The sequence below is a fragment of the Thamnophis elegans genome, chromosome 2 (genome assembly GCF_009769535.1).
Source record: "Thamnophis elegans isolate rThaEle1 chromosome 2, rThaEle1.pri, whole genome shotgun sequence".
NCBI lineage: Eukaryota > Metazoa > Chordata > Lepidosauria > Squamata > Colubridae > Thamnophis > Thamnophis elegans.
In genome coordinates, this window is record NC_045542.1 from 58,503,116 (window position 1) to 58,521,274 (window position 18,159).

General features: G+C 39.9%; 1 protein-coding gene across 2 annotated transcripts in view; it reads right to left on the reverse strand.

The window, feature by feature from the left end:
- Window positions 1–3,323: 3,323 nt before the first annotated feature.
- Window positions 3,324–18,159, reverse strand: part of OGFOD3 (2-oxoglutarate and iron dependent oxygenase domain containing 3) — a 51,940-nt gene continuing 37,104 nt past the window's right edge. For both annotated transcript variants that reach the window (XM_032212191.1, XM_032212190.1), the window contains exon 9: window positions 3,324–4,275. In XM_032212191.1, the coding sequence (XP_032068082.1) occupies window positions 4,139–4,275 (137 nt within the window). In that variant the 3' untranslated portion in view covers window positions 3,324–4,138. The remainder of the gene's footprint in view (window positions 4,276–18,159) is intronic.

The following is an 18,159-nucleotide window of genomic DNA, read 5'->3' on the forward strand; positions in this document are numbered from 1 at the left end:
CTCTCCTCTTGTATTAAGGACAATAGGTTGGAGAAAATAACTTCATGTAAATGCCAGCATGAACAGGAAAGGGACCTGCAGCGATCCCAGAACCAAAGTAGACATGAACAGGGCAGTCAGTTTCGGGGATACAGCCTGTCACATAAAATTAATGCTCTCACTTTTACAGTGTTTTGGCATAGAGGAAGAAAGACAGTAAGAGATAAAAGAAGCAGAGCGGAAAATGCAGTGGAAGATACAGGGCAAATAGTATGTACGGAGAGGGAGACAAAGCAACAGATAAAGGGGGCAGTCTTTCTTCCTAGTGATTAAAAGTGACTGGCGTGAAAGGGGTTCTCTCCTAGGTAGGTGGTACCATCTCTGTACATCCGGTTTCCGATGCAAGTAAAGATAGGTATTGCTTCATTGTCATTACTCACTCTAGCATTTGAGCCATCAGCACATACTCTTACTCTGCATATGTATCAATGACATTACAGTAGAATTGCAGAAGACTGAGCAAATCATCTGATTGGGTGTACTTTTAAATATCAACATTTTTTCATTAAAAGAATTGTAGCATGTGAAAATAAGACCCTTCAAGTCAGCAACATGCATTTTGTATTTATTTTATCACACCTTATTTTTTACAAATAACTTGAAGTGGTGAGAACATATCAAACACACTTCCTCTTATTTTCTCCACATCAATCCTGCGAGAAGAGTTGGGCTGAGATTAACAGTAACAGAGTTGGAAGGGACCTTGGAGGTCATCAATTCCAAACCCCTGTTCATACAGGAGACCTACACTAGGGATTTGAACCAGTGACCTTTCTGATTGATAAGCTCAGCATTTTAGCCAGACTGACCCAAAATCACCCAACTGGCTTTCATGGCTAAGGGGGATTTGAACTCACAGTCTCCCACTTTCTAGCCTAGTTCCTTAACCACTAGGCCAAACTTGCTCCCATAATGGATGGTGAATGAAAATAAACATTGTTGCTTTCTTCACTAAATGTATTCTATAGAGCATCAACTAAATAGTAAGAGTTGCTTAAATTTATACATAGATCTTGGAACAAGTTTGTGGTGGTTTGCATATGCCAAAGGAATTTATGTCAATCAGACATGAATGCTTGTAATGATAATTATGAGACAATTTAATTCTTCTCTGGAAAGCAAATTAAATTCTGTTTAGAAAACAATTTTCTCATTAAGTGCTTGAGTGGAAGATCTGTAGTGAAATACGAAGCCCTAATCTTGTCAGAAAATGAGGGAGCATTCAGAATATATAATGTACGTTTCTTTGATATTTGGATGTTTTATTGCAGGCAGAAAAAACTGGACAAGACAATAAAAGCTGTGAAGAACCAAGTGGGAAGAAAATGCTTAAGTGCCAGTAAAATGTTTCCCCTCCTCCCCTCAATAGCTTGACAAGATGTTTATGAAGGATTCTGCATTTGCTGACCGAAAGGTGTTGATTAGAAATCATTGTCCCCAACAATTGCATTTTATGTTTGAAGGAGGCAACTATAAGCCTATTCTCAAGCAGCTGCAAGGTGGAAGCACTTTTCTCCTGCATACTCATTGACTAAAATGAAGATTGAAGTGTTGAGAGGTTGAACTGATCTAGCAAATGTGAAGGTATTTCTTGAGTGATCTGCATACTTGACTTATGACCACAGTTGGGAATGGAGCTTCTGCCATTAAGCAATATGATCATTAAATGAATCATGCCTGATTTTACACTGTTTTATTGCCACTGTCATTAAGAAAAACACTGCGGTTGTTAGTCAATCCAGCTTCCCCCATTGACTTTGCTTGTTGGAAAACCCCTGGGAACATTGTAAATAGTGATCACATGACCCTGGACTGCTGCAACCATTGTAAATAGATGGTTGCCAGTTGTCGGGATTCTGATCATGTGACTGTAGCGATGCTGCAATGATTGAAAGGACAAGTACTAGTCAGCATTGTTCTAATTTTGAACAAACAGAAATGAATGGGTATACTGTAAGTTGAGGAATACCTATAAATAATTTAACTTTGAATCTTGACCTAGAAACTAGAAGCCTGTGAGTTCTACTCCCATTTTAGGCATGAAAGCCATCTGGGTGATTTGGACAACAACTTTCTCTCAGCCAATCCACCTCATAGAGTTGTTTTTATAGGAAAATAGGAGGAAAGAATATTAGGTATGTTTTGCCACCTGACGTTATAAAGTAACCAAGGTGGGATACAATATAATAAAAATAGTCAGAGATGGGATAGGGAGAGAATAAAATAGCTAATATTGAAAATAAACAAATAAAATTCTTAGAATCCACTTTCAAAGGAAGACAACTTTCTTACAGCCAATGGAAATCAAATCAGGCAGCTTTTGCTGTAATAAAAATGTTATTTGGTGGGCTAGATAGGGTTTGTCAAAAAGGCACATTGTGTATTTTGCTTTCTCATAGGATGTATGTACTGGAGATGATTTTCCAGATTGTCTAATGTAACTCCTGTTGTTCATTCAGAAATTCACCAAACTATTCTTGGCAGCAACCATCCAGAATTCTTTGGGTCAGATCATGCCATATTTGTCAAATTTTAAAACTGATGAATATTCAAACATCTAATATTTAAGAATTATTGTGTAAAAGATGTCTCACAGGAGCAAGTAAACTTTGTAAATACAAAAAAAGTTAAAATATCACTCATAAATATGACAGAATGCAAAGTAATAATTTTAACTCACAGTACTTTCCTATATAACAAGGGTATCAAACTCGATTTCATTGAAAGCTGCATCAGGGTTGTGTTTGACCTCGAGGAGTTGGGGTGGGGATGGCTAGGGTGGGCATGGCAACTCATCATCACTCATGTCAGGGCTCCTGTGTTGGCCCAAGTGCTCTGCAGCGAAAATGGGCTCCGTTTCCGGCTGTGACATCCTCTTGCAACTGTTTTCACCAGCAGAAGCACTGCGGACTGGTCCTTTGCTGTTTCCGGGGCAGCCCCATGGGCCAGATATAAGCACCCTGTAAGCCAAGTCCGGCCTGCGGGCCTTAAGTTTGGCACCTTTGCTATATAACTTGCTTGGAAAACTTTTCCCACAATTGAAGAATATACAGCCTAAGCAGGTTCTTCTTAAATTTTCCTTTGGTAGAAGAATGCCACTAAAATATTGATTCTAATAATCACAGTGGAATTTGCATGAATCAAACGTATTGTTTCCATTTCTAATACATTTTAAGTTCTGCCAATTTTACTTAAAGGACTTTGAAGATATTTTACACTTACTCAACAACTGAATAAGTGAGGCAGCGAAAACCAAGTTTATTCCAACACAAACTTTAATGGATTTTCAAATCACTTGAATATTTATAATCTAAGATTATAAGATTAAACAAGGTAATGAGTCTGTTTCCCCAGGCAAACAGAGAAATTGAACTGCTATTAAGCACATTATTTAGTAGTTTTATTTTATTCTAAGAAGCCTCCTCTTAGCTGATTATACGAAATCATGACTGAGATCATATACAGCTGGTTTCTACAGAGAAAATTCAATCATCACAGCTCATGGCTTCTTCCAAGGAAGAACATATTGAATAAGGATATAAAACAAAACCTGATACTCTTGTGTAAAAGAGTAGGGTACACCTGTGTAAAATTGCAAATGATTAAAGCCATAAATCAGTTGGCTCACAAGTGTTCCAGGTTTTTATTTCCAAAATATAAATAACTCTATGGGATCTGGAATAAGGCACGATGAAACTCCTTCTTTGCAGTACATTCCAGAGTCCATGAACATATTTTATGGGAAATCACAAATTGTAATTTTGAAAACAACTGATGAAAAGGAATATTTGAAGAGATTGCATGATGGAATAATACTGTTTCCCAGGCCTGTGCAGTACCCAAGAGAGTTGGAAAGGAAAATCCAAACCATTTTAATTACTATCTTATAAAAGCAATGTTATAAGAAACTTAGAAATAGGGGCCTTAAGGCACTGTTTTTGCAACACTTAGAAGGAAGCAAAGTTAAAAGAAAAACTACACACACACACACAATTTACTTTAGATAAAATGCAGTGGAATTTATATGGTAATTTAAAAGTTGTTTTCTTTTTCTCTCCCATACAGAGTTTCTCTTGCCAATCCATTTGGCTACCATCTGTCATGTTAAAACAGGATCCCTGATACCATGGTCAGGATTGCAGGTAAAGGAAATGGTGATGGCATAGCGAGTGCCCCAGTGGACCTTCTCAACATGATGGAGATTTTCCGAGCCAGATGTGAAAAACGAAACCCGTCCTGCAAAACAAGAATCTACAGTCAGGAACTGAGCAAAATCATTTACCTGATTGCCGATACCTAGGATTCTGTAATTAGCTACTCAGCTTCAATCATCCAAGATTTGGTAGTTACCTAATGGTAAAGCTACCCTGTTCCCAGATCAAAATATCTTTATGCAATTAACAAGATTTGAGAAAGCCTGTTTTTTTTTTTAATATGTACATTCTTAGTTCCACAATTATTAAAAGAAAGGCTTCAGCAAGGGAGCAAAGAAGAAAGAAAGAAAATCTTTGAACATAGTCTTAAGTGAACAGGACTTCTGATTAGGGTTGTGCACAGCTTTGGTTTTGAAGAAGAAAAAGTAACCCCTATCAACAACTCCTTAAACCGAGTTTTAAAGTTTTATCCTGGAATCAACCACTATAGATGGGGATTCTGGGAAAACACCCAACTCATTTAAAAAGATGCAAATTAGTGCTAAATAGAACACACCAAGCATTTTTTCCCATATGAATGAAGGTTATAAATGAAGGAATGAAATATTATCCCAGGATAATGTTGTCAGTCCAATCTGGGCCAGTCACCAGGACCAAGGTTTTGTCTTCCAAGCTTTCAGACTCATCCTGGAGCCCATCTTCAGGAAACTATTCTCTAGCAGAGTGTGTGTGCTGTTCTGTATGTGGTATTTATAGTGCCTGTTGTAAGTGGCTTTTTAGATGTTAATTGGGGTGTGTTGATGGCTGGCTTTTAAGTCATTAGCTGTCACTTGCTTGTGCTGCCCAGCCCTCGCCTTCTAAGTACCTGACAGGATGGTGGTAAATCAGCACTCTTGTTGACTGACAAGGGGCTTGTTTCTGAGCCTTCAATCACTTCCCTGGCTGTTTTTGTGCTTGTTCATCCAACAATCTTAGTAGCTGAAAAGTTGAATGTGCCTCCTTGTTCATTGCAGCATGAGGCTACCAATAAGTTCAGGTCTTCTTGTCTGACTGCTTGTTTGTATTCTTACAATCTGGTGATTAGTTTCCTCCACCAGATGGGCTCCAACACCACTCTAGAAGCTCGGAAGACAAAACCTCTGGTCCAAGTTGGATCCTGCATTTTTTTTTCATGTACAATCTGAAGCGCTGCATAACTTTCCCTTGATTCAACTTTCCCTTGATTCAGTGCTTTTTCTAGAATAAAGCCTTCTGGAAGAGATCTGGTTTATCTATTTTCTTACATTCTGCACTAAAACTACCCAACATATACCCAACATTTAGCATGTAAAGAATTTTAACACCTCATATTAAAATGGATTACTAGTCTATTTGTGTGGGCTATGTGACATGCTTGGACTGCTTGCTTATGTATTGAGCACTACACTGGTGCAATCAACAATTCAGGTATTTTGGGGAAGGAAAATGCTAGCTACAACAGCTCTGTCTTTCAAGCCACCACCCTTTTAACTCCCAACCACCTCCTACTCTTATATAAAATCATCACATTATGAAAAAGAAATGCCATGTCTGTTACCAGAATAGAAACCAGAATTCCAATCACTTAAATTTCTGATTGTGCAACTTCTCAATGGTTGGAGTAAATGTGATACTGAACAGCAGTTTCACATTACAATATTGAATTAGACTTACAGGTGAACATTATCTTTTACTTTAGTTGCCCAACTTTCACAAATGGTCTTTCCAGAATAGAAGAAACAGCGGTTATTTTCACTCTCCTGCAAGGTTCAATGAATGGCTTTCAAGAAACCATACAGATTTACAATGCAAAAAGAAAGAGAAAAAAGGGCAGAGGCATTGTAAGTGAGCCTCTGCAAGGAAGATGTACAACTTCTGCCAGCTCAAGGGTTGCAACTCAAAAGTGATGGGATCACTTCTATTTATTGTACCATTGTGGGGAGACTTATAACAACAACATTATAACCATAGTAAAAGAGACACCTTTTTATTCATGAAATGACTGCTTTAAAAAAAAAGGCAAAAATAAGATAATTCTGACTGTTTTCCCCCCATTTCCATTAGCAAAAAGGGAGGTCTCAATATCATAGTTCTCCCTACTAAAGAACGTATAGCTATCTTTTATTTAGGGAAGTTGGATTGGAAGGGTTGGGAAGGATGGACAGAGGTAGGCAAAGCATGTGAGAAAGGTTAGAAAAGAAGCAGAAAGGTAATAAGTAGAAATGGCTGGGAAAGCAGGGGAAGCAGCAGCTACATACGGACCGAGATGGCTGGAAGGAACAGAAATCTAATCCTCATCCTCATCTTCATCATTGAAGGATTTTTGTTGCTTTAAATTAACAACTACTTAAAATGATGAACAATTGAGGGAATTAGGTGTGTCTAAGGAAGAGAAGGATTAGGGGTGACATGATAGCAATCTTCCAATATTTGAGGGACTGACACAGAGAAGAGGGGGTGAACTTATTCTCCAAAGCCCTGAGAAAACGACAAGAAGTAACAAATGGCACCTTTCATGGCGACATCCAACCTAGAGTCAAGAAGAAATTTCCTTTTAGAGAAAACAAATAATCAGTGGAATGGCTTCCCTCCAGAAGTTGTGGGTGCTCCATCACTGAAGGTTTTCAGGAACAGACTGGACAGCCATTTATCTGGAACTAGCTGAATATCTGTGCTCCACTACAAAACTATGTGATTGGGCTTGATAAATCGACACTTACAGCTTGAAAATTAATGTAGTTACCATCAACCTCCCCTCTCCCCTCTCTCCCTCAGACTTGCCCCACAGAAGCCTCCCCTATCCTATCCCCTTCTCTCCCTCAGATTTGTCTAACGTCTAACTCTAAGTATCACAGCCTGTTAATAATAATATACGAAATAATAATGCTCCGATAGTCATTTTGAAAAATCCTTTGTTACCAAGCACCTAGAAGCCAAGAGGAACATACGTGCCAAATTTCAAGTTTGTAAATTTCAAGTTTACAGTTCTGGAGATTTCGTGATTCCTGTATGAGTGTTTTCATGTTTATATATATATAGGTGGTATAAGGCCTCTTGAACAGGGGATTAGAAGACTTCCAAGGTTCTTCTAATCCTGCTCTTCTACTTTCTAAATTAACGACTTGTAAGAAGTAACACCACTGCAGTGCAAAAATTTTCAGAACTTGCCATCTCTAAACATATAGTTTCCTAAAACGACAAACTACAGACAGAACCAAGAAGGGATCTTATTTTCTGAGTTGCTGAGAACATGTCACTAGTAAGAGAACTCCTTGAAAAAGATGTATGTATTATCAAAGCCTCTATTGAAAATCATGATGTCCATGATGATTTCACCCATAAGGGGCTTCAAGGATACAGACAGTCCTTGACGTATGACCACAATGGAACCCAATTTTGCTGTTGCTAAGAAAGACATTTATTAAGCAAACTTTGCCTCATTTTACAACCTTTCTTGCCACAGATGTTAAGTGAATCACGGCAGTTGTTAAGTTAATAACACAGTGGTTAGTTGAATCTGGCTTTCCAATTGCCTTTGCCTGTCAGGAGGTCACAAAAGGTGATCACAGGATTCCGGTACACTGCAACCGTCATAAATATGAGTCAGTTGCCAAGCACCCAAATTTTGATGAGAGTGAAGATTCAGCAATGGTCATAAGTATGAAAAAACATTATGTCACTTTTTTCAGTGGTGTTGTAACTTCAAATAGTCACTAAATGAATCATTGTAAGTAGAGGACCCCCGGTACTGAGAGTCTGGAATGAGCCTAAAAGACAAACAGGCATCCTGTCTCTTGATGAGAAAAACTCACTCTCTTGATACAAAGGTCTGGAGAAGAAAAAACTATTAAATAATGAAGATTACTTTGCCAGACCTGATATCACCAACTCCCCTTCCAATTTAATTACACATAATCTTTCTAGGTAACTTAAGGCACACCTCTTCTACCCTGTTTGAACTATTTGTTGGTTTTCCAAAAGGAGTTCCTTTACAATGGTGGAATTATTTCCTGTTGCTACAGGACCAAGCCAGTAGTAAAAAATAATAATTTGGAAGCAAGTGGCTAACAAGACTGAGAAAGCTATACATTTGCCTATAATTTTGCATCAGTAAGCTAGTAACCTCAACGGTTTTGAAGGAGGAAGAGGGCTTTATGCCCCAACGGCAGATAAAGCAGTAGAACCATCTTCTAGGACTGTGATGGTAAACCTATGGCACGTGTGCCACAGGTGGCACACGGAGCCATTTCTCAGGGCATGCAAGGCGTTGCCCTGTCTGCTCTAGCTGACTTCGGCCTTCTTTTGAGGCCACTTTTCACCCTTGACATACTTCCGGTTTGCTCGTAGGGCTGGTTTTAGCCCTCTGGAGTATTCAGGGAAGTCTGTTCCTGAACTTCTGGTTTGCCCATAGGGCCGGCTTTTCATGCTTTGGAGGCTTCAGGGAAGCTCTTGAAGCTTCAGGAAGGCCTCGGGGGGAGGGGGGGCTGTTTTCACCTTCCCCAGGCTTCTATAAAGCCTCTGGGAAGGGTGAAAAAAGCATGCCAAAAACGGGTGGGTGAGCGCTGGTCATGTGTGCATGCGCAATGGGGTCATGTGCATAGCATGGGTGTGGCACGCCTGTGCACAACCCCCCTGCGCTCCCCCTGCGAGCCAAAAAAGGTTTATCATAACTGTTCTAGGAGAAGGGAAACTCTGATTACAAACCTCCACTGCCTTGTGGCTATATCCATTACTGGAAAAGGCTTCAGGAGTCAACTTTGAGGCAAAATCCTGAGCCGGAGTCCTGGAAGCAGTTCGTGATTGTGTACAAGCACATTCTGGTAACTTCTGTGATGCAGCTGGAGCCAAATGAATTGGCTCTGCAGTCCCATTGGACTATTTCAGCAATGTGGAGAGGGAGGGATCTGCTGCTTGGTTAACAGTCTATCCTCCATATTAATCTATCTAGACCTCGTGCTCTGGAGAGGACACTCCAGCTTTACCTTTTTTCCAGAGTACCATAGTCTTTTGAGACTGAAGGATGCCAATGCAAGCTAGTAATTAATGAACTGCTATCTCAGCAGGTGGCAGCACCGTTTGTCTTTTCTTGTCAGCTAAGCAGCAAAGCTGAGTGTGGAAATTGCTAAAATATGAATATTAGTGCCTACAAATTCTAGTCCATCAAGGTCATTTTCGTTTTTTCTACAGGGACTGCATTTTGAGCAATTTAATATATCACGATGATTAGTAGGATTAAGACTCAAGACCAGGAACTGTCATGCTTATGCATCTAAATACATTAATACATCAAGAGCCGAGGTGGCGCAGTGGTTAGAGTGCTGTACTGCAGCCACTTCAGCTGACTGTTATCTGCAGTTCGGCGGTTCAAATCTCACTGGCTCAGGGTTGACTCAGCCTTCTATCCTTCCGAGGTGGGTAAAATGAGGACCCAGAATGTGGGGGTGATATGCTGACTCTGTAAACCGCTTAGAGAGGGCTGAAAGCCCTATGAAGCGGTATATAAGTCTAACTGCTATTGCTATTGCTATTGCTAAGTTGAGAATTTTTGCTCAAATTGCTATCTTTCCAATTTCGTTGTATTTAAGTACAATGACAATAAAGATTATACTTGATGAATGATCACTAGTATATAGAATATTTTTCTTTTATTACATTTTCATTTTCCTTTATACAATCACTTAAATACTGTGCAGTTAAAAAAAAAGAAGCAATAAACAACTCATAACACTTCTATCCTACATACACCCTTCCTTCTACCCCTCCAACTTTCATTTCTCCCTTCCAACAATCCCCTCTTCTACTTCCCCTCCCCCTCAGCCATTCCTTTCTCCCCTTCCCACCATCTCACCCTCCTTACATTCCCTTCTCACTCCCTCTTAATTCCCCCCTCTTCTTTCCCTCTACACCTCGCTTCAGTGTATTTCTAGTATTCATTGGTCTATTTGTTTTGTACTAAAACAAAAGAAAAATAAAAGGAAAAGAAAGAAGAAAAGAAAAAAAAGAAAAAAAAGCAACAGTATCCAAGTGCATTCATTGTTCTGAAAATTGAGTCTATATTTCCACCCTCCCCACCACCCACCCCCTGAACCCGCCTCCCTGACCCCCTTCCGACTTCCCAGGTCCCATTCCCGGCATCGTTCTTTATCAAGCAAAGTCTGGAGTATATTGAAACCAAATAGATTAGAAGTTACAAAATAATAATAAAAAAAAGAAAAAATAAAGAACAAAAAAGAAAAGAATAATAAAAAGAAAAAGAAGGGGGGGAACCCCCCCCCCAAGAAAGAGAAGTCAATATACTCTCTAACATTAAACTCAGCTTCTCATTATTTTTAAAATCTTAAACAATGTCTTTACCTGCTTCCGCATATAAATTCTAAACCTCCCATCCTGCCTTTACCCGTGTCCGCATATATATTTTATCCTCATCCATTGCTCCTCTCATATTTACTCCACCCTCGTGTAGACTCTCCAGATAATCTTTCTTAACCTTGTATTCAAATAACAATTTATACAAAAATCAGCTTACATTCTGGATCAAGGTAATCTAATTGAACTTTCACTACCCTTCCATCTACCCCACGCCATCCGACTCCATTCATCCCAAACCACAATCCAAGAAAACTATGATCTCCGCTCTCCTCGCCCCAAAGAATAGATCATGCGCAGTTTAAATTAAGATTCAAACAAGTCTTATATAAGTCCCATACAATATATGTCCAAATTCAGCACCGCTTCTTTCAGTCTCAATATCTCTTCATCGGTATACAGCTTTGTCATTTTATACCAGACAGGAGTCCTGAAATTTTATTCAAATTAAAGATTTAAGAAGTATTTTAAAGGCATAGCTGGATCTTTATTCTTTACTCTTCTGCCCTTCCGGAAGGGGAAAGCAACACCCTCCGCCTTGTAGCCACGTGTCCCGCTGCTTATCTTCTCCTTCTGTTTGTTTGTTTGTTTGTTTGTTTGTTTTGTTTTATTAGAATTTGTAGGCCGCCCTTTTCCCTGAGGGGACTCAGGGCGGCTCACATAAAACTGGGAAGGGGGGAACACAAACATCAAGATAGAAGACATGTAATAAAATGGTAGGCAACATACATTCATCATTCGGGAGGGGTAACTATCCTTATCCCCAGGCCTGACGGGCGAGCCAGTTCTTCAAGGCTATGCGGAAGGCTTGGACGGTGGAGAGGGTACGAATCTCCACGGGGAGCTCGTTCCAAAGGGCCGGGGCTACTGCTGAGAAGGCCCTCCTCCTTGTGGTTGCCAGCCGACACTGGCTGGCCGATGGAATACGGAGGAGGCCTAGTCTATGGGATCTTATTGGTCGCAGGGAGGTAATTGGCAGAAGGCGGTCTCTCAAGTATCCAGATCCACTGCCATGTAGGGCTTTATGGATGATTAATAGCACCTTGAAGCGCATCCGGAGATCGACAGGCAGCCAGTGCAGCTCGCGGAGGATGGGTGTTATGCGGGTGAATCGAGGTGCACCCGCAATCACTCGCGCGGCTGCGTTCTGAACTAGCTGAAGCCGCCGGATGCTCTTCAAGGGCAGCCCCATGTAGAGCACATTGCAGTATTCCAGCCTAGAGATCACAAGGGCCCGAGTGACTGTTGTGAGAGCCTCCCGATTCAGGTAGGGTCGCAACTGGCGCACCAGGCGAACCTGGGCGAATGCCCCCCTGGTCACAGCCGTTAGGTGGTGGTCAAATGACAGCTGTGGATCCAGGAGGACTCCCAAGTTGCGAACCCTCTCTGAGGGGTGCAAAATTTGACCCCCCAGCCTGAGTGTTGGAATATTAGTCAAATCTTTGGGAGGAAACACAACAGCCACTCGGTCTTTTCTGGGTTGAGCACAAGCTTGTTAACCCTCATCCAGTCCATAACGGCCTCAAGACCCCGGCTCATCACATCTGCCGCTTCATTGAGTTGGCACGGGGCGGACAGATACAATTGAGTATCGTCCGCATATTGATGGTATCTAATCCCGTGCCTGCGGATGATCTCTCCCAGCGGTTTCATGTAGATGTTGAATAGCAGGGGGATAAGACCGAACCCTGAGGCACCCCATAATTTAGGGGCCTAGGGGACGATCTCTGCCCCCCCACTAACACCGACTGCGACCTGTCCGAGAGGTAGGAGGAGAACCACCGTAGCACGGTGCCTCCCACTCCCACCCCCCGCAGTCGTCGCAGAAGGATACCATGGTCGATGGTATCGAAAGCCGCTGAGAGGTCAAGGAGGACCAGGATGGAGGAATGTCCTTCATCTCTGGCTCTCCAGAGATCATCAATCAATGCGACCAAAGCGGTTTCTGTGCTGTAACCGGGTCTGAAGCCTGACTGGAAGGGGTCTAGGTAGTTTGCTTCCTCCAAGGACCGTTGGAGCTGAAAGGCCACCACCTTCTCAACAACCTTCCCCAAAAAGGGAAGGTTGGAGACAGGACGATAGCTATTAAGAACAGCTGGATCCAAAGATGGTTTCTTCAGGAGGGGTCTCACCACCGCCGCTTTCAGTGTGGCGGGGAAGTTCCCCTCCCGAAGGGAGGCGGTCACGACCGCCTGGATCCAGCCTCGTGTCACCTCACTGCAGTTCGTAACCAGCCATGAGGGACACGGATCCAGAACACAGGTGGAGGTACTTACAGCTCTCATGGCCTTGTCCACATCCCCGGGGGTAACGTCCTGAAACTCAACCCAGAGCTGTTCTACTTGGTCCCCCTGTGCCTCGGCTGGAATTGCGGGGGTGGAGTCCAAGTCCGACCGAAACCGAGCAATTTTGTCCGCTAAGAATTGGGCATACTCTTCAGCCCTGCCTTCTCCTTGTCTTTCTCCAAGTCCGGGTGAATCAGGAAGTCCCGCCTTCAGAGTTTTGTAGTAAAAATCTCGGGCTTCGCAAACAGAATTGAGACGATATTTTTGGTTCTCAAATGTGACTGTGATACCAGATGGCACTTCCCATTTATATTGTATCTGAGAATCTCTGAGTTTTTCAGTTAAGAAAGTGTAGTCTCTCCTTGCTCTTAATATTTGAGATAGTATTTCTTTAAAAACAATCAAGTCCTGTCCATCGATTCGCAGCCTGTTATTGTAGAACTTCTGTATTATCGCATTTCTGGGTTCTCTTGTGGTGAAATATATAATTATGTCCCTTGGAAGCTGTCGTTGTTTTGCTACACACGAGTTCTGGCGATAAATTTTTTGAATCTGCCAATCAAAGTTAAATCCCGGACTTCCCACCGAACGTCTGAAAGCCTCAAAAAAGGTCTGTTTCAAATTCTTCTGTTCCTTTTCACGCAATCCTCTGACTCTTATTGCAAATGCAGTCTTATTGTAATTTATCATAACGAGTTGTTTTTGAGCATTTTCAACTTCCTGTTGTAACGTTTGAATTTTAGATGTCAAATTAGAATTAGTTTTTTCCAAAAGTTCCAATTTGTCCTCCATTTCAGAAACATAGTCTGTCATAACAGTCATAACTCTGATCGTATCTTCCCTTGTTTGAGCAATCTTGGCGTCCAGTTTATCATATAAGTCCGATAAAAGTTGTTTAATTTCCTGTCTGAACTCTTTAAGGGTTTCAAAAAGAAATTCTTGCGTTAAGAGATCTCCAGTAGAGGGCGTGGGAGGCAAGGGCAGCGATTTTGTAACAATTTCTTGAGATGTATTATTAAGGAAACGCTTAGACTGCTTCGATTTGGGAGCCATTATAAAAAACGCACAAACAAATAAGCAAACAAACAAAGTCTCTGCTCCCCTCGGTTTTAAATGGGATACTATTTATAGACTTTTAACAGTTAATAAGGAGAAGTCTTCAGGAGAATAGAGCTGATTGAGTGTGTCATATATCAAACGCAGAAGCTATAAAATCGCCATCTTGTAACGGAGCTGGATAAGAAAGCCTTTTACAAAATTGAAGCTGGTATTTTGAATAGTAATAAGAAAAAAATTTACAACTTCAAGTTAATATTTGGTTTTGAGGCCATTTCAAAATTTATCTGCCTGCAGTTAATAAAACTCTATTGCCTGAATATGCAGCTTTAAGTAAAGAGGCTGAGTTCCCCTTTTATTTTGAAGTTAAGGCTTGGCAGAACTTTCAGTGAGTAAACATTGTAACAAGACCGTTCAGCAGATTCATCACCATTTAACTTCCAGATAAGCAAAGTTAATGAAGGAGTAAAATTTTTGTAGAAATGAAACTAATTAAAAAGCTTCTGCTGGCCTATTGTGAAACCAAAACATATGATAAGCAATCTCTTTTGTTTTGAATTCTTGTGAATTCTTGTGAGAATTAACAAAAGTGTTCATTATTACCGGAGAAACCAGCCTGCTCGGCGCCATTTTAAAAGCCTCTAAGTAAATAATTTTTCGGAGGAGAAAAAGAAAAGAAGCTAAAATGTTGATAAACAATTATTGTCCACGGAAAGGGATTCAGCTCGTGATAAGATTAAATCAAACAAAACTTTGAACTGAGTGGGGGAGACCTACTTTGTCCTGCACAAGGCAGTTTGAAATTCCCAGTTCTGCCTTGGGCTAGCCCCCCTTTCCCTGCAAGCACAAAAGCTGCAAAAATCAAAGAGCATTTGCCAGCAAAACAATTTCTTCTTTCCTTCTTGCCTGAAGGATAAGAAAACCTGATAAGACGTCAGATGGAAGATCCTCTAAACAGGTACGTAGCCAGGAATTCGGAGGCAGCTGATTTTTTTGCTGCCACCACCAGCAGGCTCCTCCCAGGAAGTAATGATCACTAGTAGAAGACATAGGCAGGAGTTAGTGCTATGATACATACATTTGCCAGTGATGGGAAGAACATCGAGAAAACTGGTGAGAAACTTCAGAGGCCCCACTTGGTAGGAATGAGCAGCCATGGTTGAGGGCTTTTATAATCTTACCTGATTCTAGTATCTGAATTGGGAAACTATTTTTAATGTTTCTCTTGTTCTAAAACAGTTTAAGAGCTGCTAAAAGTCATTTTAAAAAATACAAATGCTTTGATGTAACTGATACCCATAAAGAAACAAAATTGCTCTTATTGTGCAAAACTACTAATTAAAATGACTGAATAGTTCATTTCTTGCCAACTTTGTAATAGTATAAGCTTTTAAGTAAAATATATTATTAAGTTTCTAATAATCTGCCCCAGTTGGAAGACAAAGAACAAGATTTTTCCTAACCCCAAGCTGAGTAGATGAAACCAGAAAGTCACTTACTATGCATGCACCACCCCCCACCCCCCAAATAAGATGTAGCCTTCTTTCCTCTCCCACCACCCAGAAAGCTGTAAAAACTTTGGATTTGGGATAGATAAACTCTGCACACTATTTTTTTTAAAATGCCAGTGTAATACATAATAGGACTTTCCGATGACTTATATCTACAGAGGGTTCCCCAATAATTTAAACAATGTAGTTATTTAGCTCTACTCATATCTATGTTACTTTAGCATTTATAGCATACGGATATGAACAGACTCTCATCTCAGCCCAACATGGGATATATACAGCAGTAAAGTTATTAATTGTTAATCTATGCAGAAAGTTTAAATATAGAGACAAGTGATGATGGAGGTCTGCTTCTAAATATAATATAGATCCATTCAATTTACTGGAGTTCAACAGAAAGCCAAGTCATTTAATTGTTAAGAACTCTCTTTTATTTCAAAGTACACATAATATGTGTTGAGACTTCACTAATAAAAACAATTTCAAATTGCCACATGACTAATATGTAAATGTACTCTAGTTATGACAGAATATTTTAGGCTTTTCTTCAAAAATGGATAACTTTAAATAATACTTTTTCTACCATATCAGTTGGCAGTAAAAAAATAAAGTTACAAGAGCTATGAAATGAAAGCACATGATTAGATATGACACTTCATGTTAGCTCACGTCTGACTACTTGTATTCGCTTGGAAGGGTATGTTAAAATTCTAGCTTATCAAAGAATGAACATCATAGCATTCACTTGTCAGTAAGAATGTCCTGGATATGATTCATCGCCCCATCAAAACCAAGAACATTAGTTCCACTCAGAATAAGCAAGAGCAAAACCCAGACTTCTGACTCTCATTCCAAAGTTCCTTGTTAATATAACAAGTAACCCAGAGATAAAAATGTCCGAATCCCTTTGCCAGACCTTTCTATTGGGAATACTGGTAGAGCATTGTGCTAGCCTATTGCTCCTTCTCTGGGAAGACAGAAGGCTGAGGAAATCTAAATGCCCCAGAAGTAAAAAGCAACTATAAACTCCAATGCTCCAAGCCTATGCTACAAACCTATTATTCAGGTCACATAGGGGAGGGTAAGGGGAGAACCCCAACATTGTAAATCACACCCCAAAAAAACCACATTATATCTAATGAGTTTGATTAATGTTCAAATGCAAAAAAGTTTCAGATTCTGAAATGGGAGCTTTTTTACCATAATTTTCTATGTACTTCTATAAGGATATTTAAAAACCTTATTTTTAAAAAAGATCTAGGCATCCCACAAAAACAAACTAAAATAACAGTACTTTTTACCTAGGGTATAAATCTGAGGAAGTCTGATGGATTTGATCTGGACATAAACTTTGTGAGTTCAACTGTGGGCCTCAACCGACCTCTGGGTTTATATGCTGCTCTGAAGGCTACCCTCTTACAGAATGAGTCGATCTCATGCCTAAGACTCTACTTTAAAGGCAGAGGTCTTTGTTCCTTTAGTCTTACTTTCTTTCAAAACAAATGCCCAAACAAAATAAAGAAGAAAGGGCTCTGCTTTGAAGGGATACCCCTGGGAAATGTCACAAAATCAGATTGGTGTGTAAGCTAGTTCCTATTCTTTGGCACTTTGGGTAATTTTTGCCTCAAGACAGTATTTATTGAGCAATACAAAGATCTTTCCAGTTAAATATGCAGGGTTTCTCCCCTATCCCCTGACTGAGAATCACGTAATGAGTAAAAAACCTGTGGTAAAAAAATTCATTACATCCTCCCTAAAATCACTGGATGTTTAAATGGACGGGTAAGAAAAACTGGCAACAAAATACATCTTTGTCACTGAAGACTTATAGCAGAGATTTTAAAGGAAATCTTGTAACATTTAAGAGGGATAATGTGTTTGGCAGAAAAGTAAGACCTTTTACCTGAGTGCTTCTAATTCAGCAAACTGTCCAATTCTTCTTGGATAATGCCTTTTCAGAACCTGATATGTCTATGGTGATTGCTTGAACCAAAATGGTAATAGTTTACAAGGTTTCCCAGGCTCTCTGTTTCATGTGATTCAATGAAAACCGAGTATTTGTTTTTCATTTATTCTTTCTTTATGAAGTATAAGCAATAATACAACCATGAACATATCCTTTAAAAGCACCTCAAATAACAAAGTCATGCATTGATACATAAATGTCTTCCAATTCTTGTTGAATTATAGTTTCATCCCTCTTAAATTTTACGGGATTTAATTTAATTGCATTTTTGGAATGCAAAAAAGATGATGATTGTTCTAGTTTTGTCTCCACAAATAGTTCTGAAACATGAACTATTCAACAAACGTTTGTTGTTGAACTAAAACAAAGATATTTTTTTTCTTTCACCAGGTAATGTTTGTTGTTGTTCTTTATTCCTGTATAGGCATAGAAATGGGGTATGACTTGATTCCTAAACATACATCCAAAGGGCATTTGTGGAAGGTTTGACCTCTTTAAGATTTCACTTAAGGTGTGCTCATCTTCAAAATCTTAATAAAATTTATTTAATGAAGCTTCAAATCAAAGGACATGTGCCAATTAATAGTTTCCAACATGAATTATAGTGGAGAGATTATGAACTTCTTCCAGATATCACCTGAGAAAGAAGATACTTTGCTGATCACACATCTGAGTCTTACTAAGGATTTCAGGGTTCCAAGTAACACCTCCAATGCAAGAAGACTCCAAGGCTAGAAGTTCCTCAAAGTTCCATTTTATTAGAG